Below are 12,448 nucleotides of genomic sequence, written 5' to 3'. Positions count from 1 at the left end.
TCGATTAAAGTCAGTGAAACCAGCGTTTGCTTATGAACCAGAAAGCTGTTTTATTCCACAATTAAAGAACAAAACCGGTTGATCTCAAAAACACCGTCAGCTTTGGAAATTTGCCTTTTTTTATTATTATTTTGACATCTCATTGCAGGCCAGGAAAAAAAAAAAACATACCCATCCTTTAAAATGTGCCCCTTTCCTGTTATACACACACACACACACACACACAAAAAAGAGACAAAGTTAAAAGAACAGTATCCACCTCATCAATGAAACTTCCCTCAGTGTCTAACAACATAATAAACCACAATTATCCAGTTATCACTGTACGGTGATGTTTCACTGCTTCCATCCCACAGGCTGAGAAAGGAAAGGAAATAAATATTCAGACTGGTGCCTTGAGAAGTGAGTGAGGTGTCATGATAAATGTCTCTTTTAAATCGCTTGCAGAATTAAGACATGTATTGTTATTAAGACAAAAATGACAGGTTTGGAGTCGTGCCCTCGTGAAGTCCAACAGCGACGCCGCCTGTGCAGGAGGACGAGCACACGAACGCACCGACAGCTTCAGCCCCCAAACACTTCCCTCCCCGGCAGATCAAATCAAAACCAAACCAAGCACATAAAAAGCCTCTGAAGGCGGAGCTAAAAACACTTCCTGGACACCTGGTAAACTCAAAAACATTTCCCGGTGCAGAATTTTAACAAAGCATAAAAAATAATAATAATAATAATAATTAAAACCTTCACACTGGCTCAGATGATACAACTGCAGGTGAGATGAGATGTGAGAGTTGTGTAGTCATGCGTCCCCCCCCTACCCACCCCTACCCTCCCCTCCCCAACCAGGACACCTATAATGTGTCGATGTAAACATACACTGAAAATTATGTACATAATGTGGGGTTTTTTAGTGTTGCGTCTGAGTGGGACAGCTGCTGGACGGAGGGGACGGAGGGGACGGAGGGGACGACTGTCCCCCGTCCTGTGCAGCAGCAGTGCGTGGGCCCGTCGCTCTGATGTGTGTTTGATGTGTACGAGAGATAGTGGGAGATAAGAGTGAGGCGAGCAGGTGTTTGTCCAGGGCCGGGAAGAGAGAGCATCCGATTCAGCCACGAGACGTATTTACAACGCTGCCCATCACAAAGGAAGAACACTGAGGAGGAGGAGGAGGAGGAGGAGGAGGAGTGGTGCTAAGAAGTAGAAGGGACAACCACAGGGACTAGAGAATGACATCCCCCTTGTGGAAATACAGTGTCACTGCCATTTTATTTATTTTTTTTATTATTATTATTGAATGTATTTCAAAACAGATGTTGCATCCCACCTCTTTGGTAATCTCTTGGGTGATTTTTAAATCTGACTGATTACATCCTAACCTACACTTTATGCAAATAAAGTAATAAAAGTTTATATGTATATATATATATATATATATTTATATATTTTTTGTTGCACTCGTGGGAGTTTTTATATATATATACTTTTTTCTCTCGTTTTAAAAACAAAGCACCAGTCGTGTGTTGAACAGCATTCAGTATCAATAACAGGCTACGTTCAAATTCAACCTGGAGCTACCTGCTGCTCTCACAACCCCACGCCTGCAGCTCTGGATGCTGCTGCTGCTGCTTCTTACTTTGAAGAGTTTCAGTCCAAAACACGTGCTCTTTAAACAATAAGCAGAAGCAAAAGTTTAAATCATGCTGAACTCTGAAAAATGTAAAAAATAAAATAATAATAATAAAAAAGTAGAATCACCAGATATTTCTGTTCAATATTATTCTTTATGTTTGCAATATGTAATTTGAGGGATGTAGCTTTTTAGCGTTTTATCTAATTCAGCTAAAGTTTAGCTGCCCAGCACAGCTAGCATAGAGATTATGGAGAAATTATTATATATAATTGCTAAAATATTTCTGCTGTTTAAAGTGTCAGTGGAGACCGAAAAGGAGATAAAAGAGAGCGTAGTATTGAACTTTATGGATTTGATCAGAGCCCTACAGAAGTGAAGCCAAACTCTCATCATACATCGCCCCCTGGTGGATGGCTGCAATAGCCGTCATAAGCCACGCCCCCTTTATGTTAATTTTGTTTTCAAGGGTGTTTCCTTAGCACCTTCATGGATGTCTTCAACAATTACCTCCTTTAGAAGAACAAGTCAATATGAACGTCTTCCTCTTATGGTATTCACGGCCTTGGACATTTGTAAGATTCAAATTCATGAATTGTGACATGTTTGGTGACACTGTCAGAAAGATGTAGATGGAAAGTTTTTATATTAATTAAGTAGTTATTTAGTTGTTGAGAGTTTTCTTTACAATTTCATAATATGTCAGAGGCATATTTGATATATTCCATAAGCTTCATCTTTTCTTGATGCCACAGCATTTGCTATATTAAGTTATGCTAGTTTGCTAAACTGTTATCTATATTATAGTCGTTTGCTAACGAGTTCAATTTTAGGTTTAAGTACATTGTATTATTATTTATTAGTTGTAGTAGTGAGTCTGTGATCCTCTGTAGACGAATTGTACACAGAAAAATTGAAAGACGGCTCTTGTCTCAACATATTTGATGTGAATGTAATACGGTAGCTAGCAAGCAAACAGCAGAAAAGTAGTTGATTTGCAGCTGCCTAGCTACATATCAACTATGTGATCACAGTTAGGGCACATTCTGGTTGCAAATGATGTCGCCAAATCAAGATGGTGGCGTCTGTTTATGCGATATTTTGGCCTCACTTCTGTGTCGTATGAGGAAACGATGGCAGCCAGCTTAGCAAAAGTTGATGTCTACACCGTTATCTAGACTGGGATTAAAAATAAAACTGGTGAAATATAATTATAGTTTCAGATTTTTTCGAAAATATAGTCTGCAGTTAGTTATAAATTTTTGTCGGAATACTTCTCCATCTGGCTACTTATCTTCATCACTAGCTCTGATATATTTGAAATAAAAGCAGCAATTGTTTTAGAAAGTGGAGATTACAATTAAAATGTTTAAAATGACTTAGCACTGCATTTTACTATGATTAAACAGGGAAAGTAAATTTTTAGAGGAGGTTCAGAAGAGACCAACGACTTCATCTTCTACTGCAGCGCGTTAAGTGAATCAGTTGGTTGTGTCAGAACCCACAGAATAATACATAAGAAAGAAAAAAATATGACCAAAAAATGCAAATTTTTTGGAAAAAACTCTCGAGGTTTCCAGCAGAGCACGGAGCCGGCCAGTGTGGGCGGCTGCAGCGAACGCCTCTTCCTCCACAGGCACTCTGTTCAGTCCATAGTGACACCTTTTATATTGGCCTTTTTGCACATGTACATGTAGAAGTCTCCATAAGTAGAACTATACAGCAAAGTGCATGGAAGGAACAGTACAAAAATACCTCTGAATTGATCTCTGCAGCAACACGTTTAGATTTTTTTTCTCGTTTTTTTTTTTGTTTTTTTTTCTGATTTCTGATTGAAAAGGTGAAAACTCTAGTGAGACCAAGATATCAGTAAATAAATAAAATACAATGTCATACTTTTACCTAGGCAAGATACATAACTCTTAGAAATGTGAAGACATCGTTCCAGTATATATTTTTAAGTCTCCCCCCTCCCCTCCCGTCTCTCCCGTCCCGTCCCGCTTAGCCACAGCAATCCTCTGTTGTTAGCGCAGAAGGTGACCACATTTAAACAAATATTCAAAATATACAGAAAATATGGAAATATATTATATATAGATACGTTTAGAGTTACGGAAGTAATGTTCAGGGCAGTTTGATCATGTTCACTGTGTCTTCTCCTGTGTGAGTGGTGATCCGTCTGCCAGTATGAACCAATGTCACTGTCGCTCCTCTTCTTCTTCTTCTTCTTCTTCTTTTTCTTCTTCATGTGATTTCTGAGAACTCTGCAGTGCTCCTTAGGAAAACTATGCAAATAAAAATAAATACTATGAATCCATCCCACTGTCACTCAACGACATATTCCCATCTTCGATATAATGATTTTGTTAATCCTTAAATCAGAAAATAGTTCTTTGATTCCTCTTTGTGTGTGTGTGTGGTTTTTGTGTGTGTGTGTGTGTGTGTGTGTGTTGTTTTTTTTTTGTTTCTGTTATTTTTTGCGTTTTTATCCCCAAAATACTTTTTTAAAAAAGTCGTTCTCGTGAGATGTTGAGAAAAATATAGACCTCTGATTGACCTCAGTCTCTTCCAGTGGAATGCAGGACCACCTCTTGGCATCGGCATCTTCTGGAGTCGGTGGTAATCCAATCCCAACTGTAAGCACACTCGCACCAGGGCTCGGGGAAGGGGTGGGGTGGGGTTTTGAGGGGGGGCACTCTGTTTTTAGCCAGGTCTGTCGGCACTAGAGGGCAGGATACACACTTTCAAGCATCCTTACAGAAGGGGTTAAGGGAGACAGAGCGGGAGAGGGTGGAGGTGTCTCGCAAAACCGTGGGGGGTTTTACCTCTCCTGTCCTTTTTATACCACACAAGACTGACCCAAATTCCACAGTGAGAATTCACTCTTTTACCTCTGAAGTTGTACTTTTTTAACTCCTGTATGTTTTGTACTCTGCCACACCGGAGTCTTTTTTTCCTGTTTAGAAGCCTTCTATATGACAGTAGGCCTCCAGACTGGAGAAGAGGATGTAAAGGAACCAGAGGCCGAAAAGGAAGGCTGACGTGGCCAGTCTGTGTCCTCGGGGCCCGCCCAGTTCTCCTCCGATGTGGGCCCGGCGCCGGTAAAGCAGCACCGAGATGGCCAGGAAGGCGAAGATGGTGAAGAGGGTGACGGAGAAGGCCAGCGAGCCGGCCTCCACCATGAACTGCTTCCCTTTTATGTGCCAGTAAATGGCCGCCACCGACCAGGCCACGCCGATCCCCAGGAACACGTTGACGGCGTTGCTGCCGGTCACGTTCCCAATGGAGGCGTCTGCGTAGGTGTCCTGAACGGCCGATACCTTACTGGCAAAGGTGTCTGAGGAGAGAGATGAAGAGGAGGGTGAGTGTTCCACAGAAATACATGAAGCCACCTATAAAGGAATCGAAACAAAAATTAAAGTTATCTGAATCTGAACGATAGCATGAATTACAGGAGATGTGTCTGTGAAGGTTCTCAGTCATTGGTGTCATGGTATATCCAAAAAACAAGGGGCTGCCGTACTTGAGTGGTGAAAGGTCTTCGAGAAACCCAACAAGTCCAAGTTTAGAATATAGAAATTACGTGTTAATTTCAGGAAACATTGACCACCAAACCGACCATCTTGATTGTCTCCTTGGTGTTTTACATTAGTGTTTAAAGACCTCCACAATTAGACTTTATGACAACAGTTTTCCTTACGTGACGCAAACATTTGTGACACCACACTTGGAAAGTGTTACGCTAGCGCAAGCGCTGTCATAACACTTGTTAGATGACTGGCTGAACCATGTGTTGCTGCATTAGCATTGTCAGTATCAACCAATCAGACCAACAAACCATATGAGGTACAAGATAACAGATAATAGAATGGGTATCAGCAGTAATAAAACAGTAGAAGAAGAGCAAAAGGCAAAACACAACAAGCTGCAGTCGAGCTTTAAAAGCTAGCAAGTAGTCAGGGTAGACGACAGTCAGTAGACGTTTCTTGCCGTCTTTGGAAAATGTTAGCATTGCGGTGATGTTAGCATTGAGCATGTTAGCAACGTTAGCATGGGAGACAAGAAGGACAATGTGGCAGCAAGAGAGCTTGTTGAATGTTAATGAAAGTCAATGGGTTTTGGGAATGATTGGTCAAAAACACTTGGGAGTAACACGTTACAAAAGTAATGCAATTACTGTAATTCATTACTTTCTGCTGTAACGCGGTAATGTAACACATTACAAATAAATAATTGCAACATTTTACTTGGTACAAATGTCAGAAACGCGCATTACAATGGATTTTAGAAAACAAATCTGAGCAAAGTTTAACTTCCCGTTAGCGCTAGAGAACAGCTGATTGGGGAGAAGACTCTACATTCACGAGATGGACATAAGCTCATTATTTTCAGTTCGTTAGAGAAAAGGACAAGAACATTACAGTTAATTTCACTTTGTGTGTGAAACCAAAAGATCTCTGTGCCTCATGAGACAGCACAAGTAATTTAAGGTAACATGTAGCGTGGCGCCAGCTCTCTTTAGGTGTTTGGTGACAATACACAGTAGTAGCTTCTAGCAATACTGATTTCAAGACGAATACACCTAAATTTATAGTATCTCTATCACGATATGTATTGCGCCATGAGCCATAACTGCAGCCATGTTGTTAGCGTTAGCCTAGCTTAGTCATTATGTCATTCCACATCACCTTCTACTGGATGCAATAAGATCTATTGAGAACACACAATGCATATTTCCAGTTAGGGTTAGTGAAAGTAAGGTAAAAGTAACGCAAACATAATGTGGTAATGCAACAAATTGGTTTGAAATTACAGTAAACCTTTGATAACATTATCAACTCGACCGAAGGGGACGACCTGTCGGAGCGACTGATACAGCTGATTGACGTACGATGCAACCGCTTAAACGCAAAAGCTCAAAGCAAGGACACACTGTCCATAACTTTGGTTCCTACCACCAAATCCACCTAGCAGGCTATAAGGCTTGGACTGTCAGGTGAACCGACACAGCAACAACATAACTGATATTTTCTTAATGGTAGGAAGAGCTTCTGCCGTCCATATAGTACCAATATATTTTCATTTTCCTTATTTCACTCAGGAACATTTTGGTGTTGTAACATACAAGAGGGTTACCAAGGCAACCAGTCCGGCGACCAAAGCAATGGATGATTAGGAAATCACCTAATACTGTCGTCCCACCTGAAACACACTATCCATAGCCGGTGTGAGTTCCTCAAAGGACCTCGTGTGATCTCACGATCTCACAAATCTTTTCCGTGGACATAAATGATTCCCTCTTCCGCAAAGTAAAGCTGAGTCTTCGTTCACCGAGAGCATTCATATCAGTTTTAGAGAGAAGAAATGAATGCAGTAATGCTTTATTAATGCCACACACAGGACCTTTAATAACAGAAAACGCTGACACAGTCTCACTGTTTGGTGAAATAATGTTCCTGTCGGGTGAAAATGTCAGTTCGGGAGGAAATAAGAATACGAGCCATCCTGATGACAAAGCATGTTTCCTGTTTGAGTTCATGGAGTCAGAATTTCCACGACCAGTATATGAAACACGTAATCCATCAAAATAATAAAGTTTCAGATGATTTATTCTTAAGTTTTTCCAAGAGGATTTTTTTTATTCAGATGTGATCCAGACTCACCTGGAACCGACGTGCCGAGCGCCACGAAAACCACGGCGGTGACCGAGTCCTTGAGGCCGATGGTGCAGCCGAAGTGAGACGCCAGGTCGCCGATGACGGCCGTGAGCAGGCCGATGATGGCGATGGAGATGACGAAGCAGGCCCAGCCGTTCATGTAGTCCGTGGGGGGGACGCAAGCAAACAGGACCTTCCAGAAGACGGTGAGGAAGTGCATGACGTAGTCGAAGCAGGACGGCAGCCGCTCTTCACCCGTGTCCTCCTCGTCTTCGTCTGTTGGGTCAAAAAGCAACGGGATGAGGACAGAAGTAGAATATTTGGACAAAGATAAAGAGAGACAGAGAGTGAATGAGGGGAAGTAATTATTAAAAGGAGGGGGGGTTGGAAAGAATAATGACAGACGATGAAGACGGTGGCGAGACGGAGGATCCGTGACGGAGATGAGGGAAGACAGAGAGGGGAAGGAAGAGAACAACATTCACTTAAAACGACACGTCGACTTATTTTTCAGCGCTGGAGGGCGTCGAATTAACTCAGCCTCAGGTTACTTCATACATATATTCAGATTTAAATGTGCTATTAATACATATCAATTCCAAATGCTGCAACTTAATTATTTAAAAGAGCTCTGTGTTTTTTTTTATTTGTCATTTAAGACATTACATGAAGTAGATACATGAATAAACAAAAAGATTAAAAGCATTTAATATTCTACCACGGTTAATAATGGAGGGTCTACAGCCTGCTTGTTATTCTCTATTAACTGAAGTTTGGGGGTAAGTAATTCTTAGTTTTACGTTTACCGTGGCTAGTAGTTTGTCCTAAAATCCAAACTAATTCTGAGGATAAATATGGAGAATTTAAAGCATGCTATACATGCACATTTGATTATCACACCGTTCACTGCACAGAACGGAGGTTGAATGTAGTGAATAATTTGTTGTTTTTTGGTGCACTAACTGCTGATGTGCTGCAGCTAAAAGTAAAAGTGTCCCGGGTCCAGTCACTCAAAGTGAACCTTAGCAAGAAGCCGAAGCCCCGTGAGCTCATGTTGCAGAAGCTGCGTGCGGTCGGCCTCCTCGGTACAGGTGGAGCGTGTCCTGCGTGCTCCACCAGCTCCCGGGGAAACTCAGTGGACAGGCGGAGGGGACGGGGGACAGGGGGGGGACGGGTTGTCATGATTCAAAGTGTCAGCCCATGTGAGCCGAATGCATTTTTCAGCCACGGGTGGATCATGAAAAAGTAAAGAGCATCGCTGGATTAAATATTTCAGCACGGACGTGACAGACCAAGGCCTTCACGCCGCTCGCTACACAGTGGCTGTGACTGCTGCTGCACTGCTGGCTCAAGATCTGACGCTGCCATCGCTTGATGTGATGAGTGAGCTTTCTGTTGTACATGAGATGATTCCAGAGCCTCAAGAGCTTTGCTCTCTAGGAGATTTTTTTTTTTTTTTTTTAGGGGGTTTTGAAGGCAGATCCCAACATTTGTCGACTGAAGTCTGCTGTAAAAAGTTGTAGAAGCTGATGATATCCTCCATTTTAAATAGTCTCTGCAAAAACTGGTTTAACTGTTCAGACCAAGGACCTTCATTTATCCCCTTTACTAAAATATGTTGGAGATTTGTGCAGTACCTCCACGGACCCTCTGTTGAAGACAGTTGCTGTACACTATAAAAATATTTTATATACATATATGAAAGTTTAAACCAGACTAAGCCGGGGACATTACCTGCACTGACTGTTATGGCCTCCATGAACTGGTCTCTCCAGGAGTTCGTTCCCACCACCAGAGCCAGGTTGGTCTTCTTGATCAGCTTGTCCACGGTGCTCTGCATGACACATCAGAATAAGAGACATGCATGAGCTTCACCACATGATGGCAGTGCCATCCAGGCCCAGGCTGCAGAGCGCTTAAAAAGCACACAGCAGAGACACGCATGGCGCTTAGGCAGCCATATAAACTTCATCTCCTCCAGAAATAAACCCATGTGGGTTGCGAGGCTTCTGAAGAATAACAGTCTTCTGCTGTAATTAGAAATGTGAAGCTGTCCTTTTGATGCGTGCTGGATTTATTTAGTCTGATCCGCTGTCGGTTTGACTGCACGGAAAACACTTTTTTTGTTTTTACTGTAATGATCAGGCATCTCCTGCTGCGTTCGCTCCGTTTGAAGCGCAACCTCTCCCACCTTAAACTCGTACGATTCCTCAATAATGACTTCCAGCTTGGAGTGTTCCCCCAGCACAGGTTTTCCCATCTCCGCGATCCGCTTGGCTTCCTCCTCGTCTGATGTCATCTTCCTGTCTGGTACATCTGAAGGGGGGTAAAAGAAAAAAGAAGAAATCAGAGTGATAAAGACAGCGATCAAATGCAGCAGATGCTCAGCTGATTATTTGTGGTGTGTTCCGCTTCAGAGCAAAACATCTGAAGCTTGCTTTATGTGTGAGTTATTTATTAGGCTTCAGAAAAAACACAAGATTTGTTCAATGTGCAGCGTTCAAGTCACGGTAATAAAAAAATGTACAAAAGCTTCCTTCATGTCAACACAACGTATGTTAGGAAAACGTGCACCTAGAACCAAGCACAAGCACATAATGGATGATGGATGTGAAGGTTCCTCTATGTATCTACAAGTTCATCACTTTCACAAAGACTTCAGACATTTTTTCATTATCCTCATGATTTTCCATCAGGACGTCCTCATACACGCAGTTGCTGCCACCACAGACTTCTAGTTGGACCCCTGCAGACGGCTCTGGTGAGCTCATTCAGCATGTTGCATCAGGGTTAGAGTGGATCAGTGAGCTAGCTTCGCAGCCAAGATTAGCTCTTTGACAAATACAAACTACTGCCACCTGCTGGTATCGGGGTTATTTATTTTCTTGCAGGGCGTGGAGTTTTGTGCCAGCCGTCTGTTTGCTGCAGTCTTCCATGGCTGCCATTTGGCTCCAGCAAGTTCTTTGGAAAGGCGACGTTATCTTGTTTATAGTCTGAACGGCTCAGTAGTGAGAAACTCGGGTTACCCTGGCTAGCATCACTTTCACTCAGCTGTGACTCTTCACAGCTTCCAAGCGAGTCCCAGCTCTTCGGGTTTCCTTTTATGAATGATGAACCACAGACCTCTACCTCCTACGTGCGTATGTGCAGTCACTGAAAGTACGCCGATCAGCCACAACAATAAAACCACTGAACGTCTTGTGACAGTGCAATGACCTCCGTGGAAACCGTTGGACCTGGCATTCATGTGGATGTTATTTAGACCGGGAACACCCCATAGCAATGACCCAAACTGATCTGTGAAACACAACAGGACACCATCAGAAGGCCCATGTCCGTTCTCTGATGAGTCACAGCTGTTCTGGAGGCACAATATTACAATATATTATAAGGTCATAATGTTATGCCTGACTGGTGCATGTGCTAGTTAGCCATTAGCTGTAGCATTAGCCTTTTGGTGCAAACTGAGGCGCTCTGAGATGTTGCTGTTGCTGTTGGTTTGGTGTGTTTGCACATTTGCACACAACTCTGATTCCAGTGACAAACATCTCTGCAAATAAAACCTTACATGAGCTGTAATCTGCATGTGGCCACGTGAGATGAGGAGTGAGAGTTTCCAGCCGCATACCGGCGGTGTTTGAGCGGCAGAGTGGAACCTGTTCAGTTGTCATGGAGTTTTTCCTGCCAGAGGAGTCAGTGGTAGATCTACTGGTACGATTTCATGGATGTCAACAGATTCATCTCCATGACAACAGTGCAGCTCTATATTATAATAAAAAAAACGTGTGATACAGTAGAAATCTGAGTGGATCTTGATTCTGATATACAACGAATTGAGCGCTTCCAATGCCACCCACTGACAATGAAGACTTTATTTCATATTTTACAAATCTAATATCATTTCCAGCGCGCGTGTCGGAGCCCTGATCAATCTGTCTATCTGCCCATCACAGGCGAGTCCTCTGCTGCTGCTGCTGCTGCTGCTGCTGGGAAAGAGGCCCGGACGCTTCACAGAGCTCCTGAGAGAGCACTGCGCACTACAAAGAGCCCGCGACATCAATCCCGCGCTGTCGAACTTTATCAAAGGAGGAGCGGTTGTGCATCTCGTCCCCGCTCCCCCGCCGAGCCACCTGGTGCAGAGGCCGTGTCGCCTTTTATACACGAGGCCCCGGAGTGGCAGCCCGCCGCTCTTTGCTGACAACACGCTTACCATTAAATATTAACGCCGCCATTAAAGATCACAGCCAAGTCCCCTTTGATAGGAGGGCGTGTCTGCAAGCACACACACACACACACACAGGCATGCATAATACACCAGCGCCTGCAAATACACACTTTTCAGCTAAATCAATTACACACCCAAGACTGTGTGTACCCTCAAGTCCTGACAGGATTTCTTTTGCTCATGTTTAAAATTTGATTATCCGTCCATTGCTTTGCTCTCTGCTGCGCCGCTACACGACACAGTTTCCTTGACAAGGAAGGGAAATATAATAATAACACAGAAGATGATTAAATTTCTCATTTCAGAGCTGAAGAAGTTTTTTTTTTTTATCTTGAGTACTTTGCTTTTGACTGGAGGATATAATTTATGGATTTATGATTAATTAATCCTCCATATTAGCGTGCATATCCATTAGAGCAGCAGAGGAGCATGTATTGTTTTTTTTTTATGTAATATGACAGCAGGAGAAGATAACAGCATGCACGCTTCATTTCATGTCAGACTTGGAAATAAAAAAATCTTTATCAGCGGCAAAATGAATCATTTCAGGTCGCTGGTGGTTAAAGCCACACCACACACAGAGGAGGTGACGTTAGTGGAGATGCTTAGAGAGGAGGGATGGGAGACTTACCACCAGCTAACAACAGGGCTGTGGAGGAGGAGGAGGAGGAATTGAGGCATGGAGGAAACAGAAAATGCAATGAAAATGCAAAACACAGATAAGAAGAGAGCGGGTCAATGAGGAGAAGAAGAAGAAGAAGAAGAAGAAGAAGAAGAGAAATGTGACGGTGTCGGAGAACGGCTGCGTATTGACCCCGAGGCGTAATATATGACACACCGATCCTTCGATTGGCTGCGGAACAAGAAGGATTATGGTACTTTGTTGTAGTTTTTTTTTTTTCTACATGAGTATAAGGTTTATTAAGGTGAAAAAAACGT

At 42.8% G+C, this 12,448-nt stretch overlaps 1 protein-coding gene across 2 annotated transcripts in view; it reads right to left on the bottom strand.

The window, feature by feature from the left end:
* Nucleotides 1-25: 25 nt before the first annotated feature.
* The window catches only part of slc8a3 (solute carrier family 8 member 3), a 118,111-nt gene continuing 105,688 nt past the window's right edge, over nt 26-12,448 (bottom strand). The window contains exons 4-8 of one of the 2 annotated variants that reach the window (XM_047610735.1): nt 12,141-12,158; nt 9,476-9,600; nt 9,019-9,118; nt 7,291-7,560; nt 26-4,964 (exon numbers count right to left, since the gene is read on the bottom strand). In XM_047610735.1, coding sequence (XP_047466691.1) covers nt 4,588-4,964; nt 7,291-7,560; nt 9,019-9,118; nt 9,476-9,600; nt 12,141-12,158 — 890 coding nt within the window. In that variant the 3' untranslated portion in view covers nt 26-4,587. The remainder of the gene's footprint in view (nt 4,965-7,290; nt 7,561-9,018; nt 9,119-9,475; nt 9,601-12,140; nt 12,159-12,448) is intronic. The other variant, XM_047610736.1, reaches the window with a different exon arrangement.

Source organism: Mugil cephalus, chromosome 17, assembly GCF_022458985.1.
Source record: "Mugil cephalus isolate CIBA_MC_2020 chromosome 17, CIBA_Mcephalus_1.1, whole genome shotgun sequence".
Classification (NCBI taxonomy): domain Eukaryota; kingdom Metazoa; phylum Chordata; class Actinopteri; order Mugiliformes; family Mugilidae; genus Mugil; species Mugil cephalus.
The sequence above is the reverse complement of the archived record's forward strand: the minus strand, read 5'-3'. Positions and strand labels throughout refer to the sequence as shown.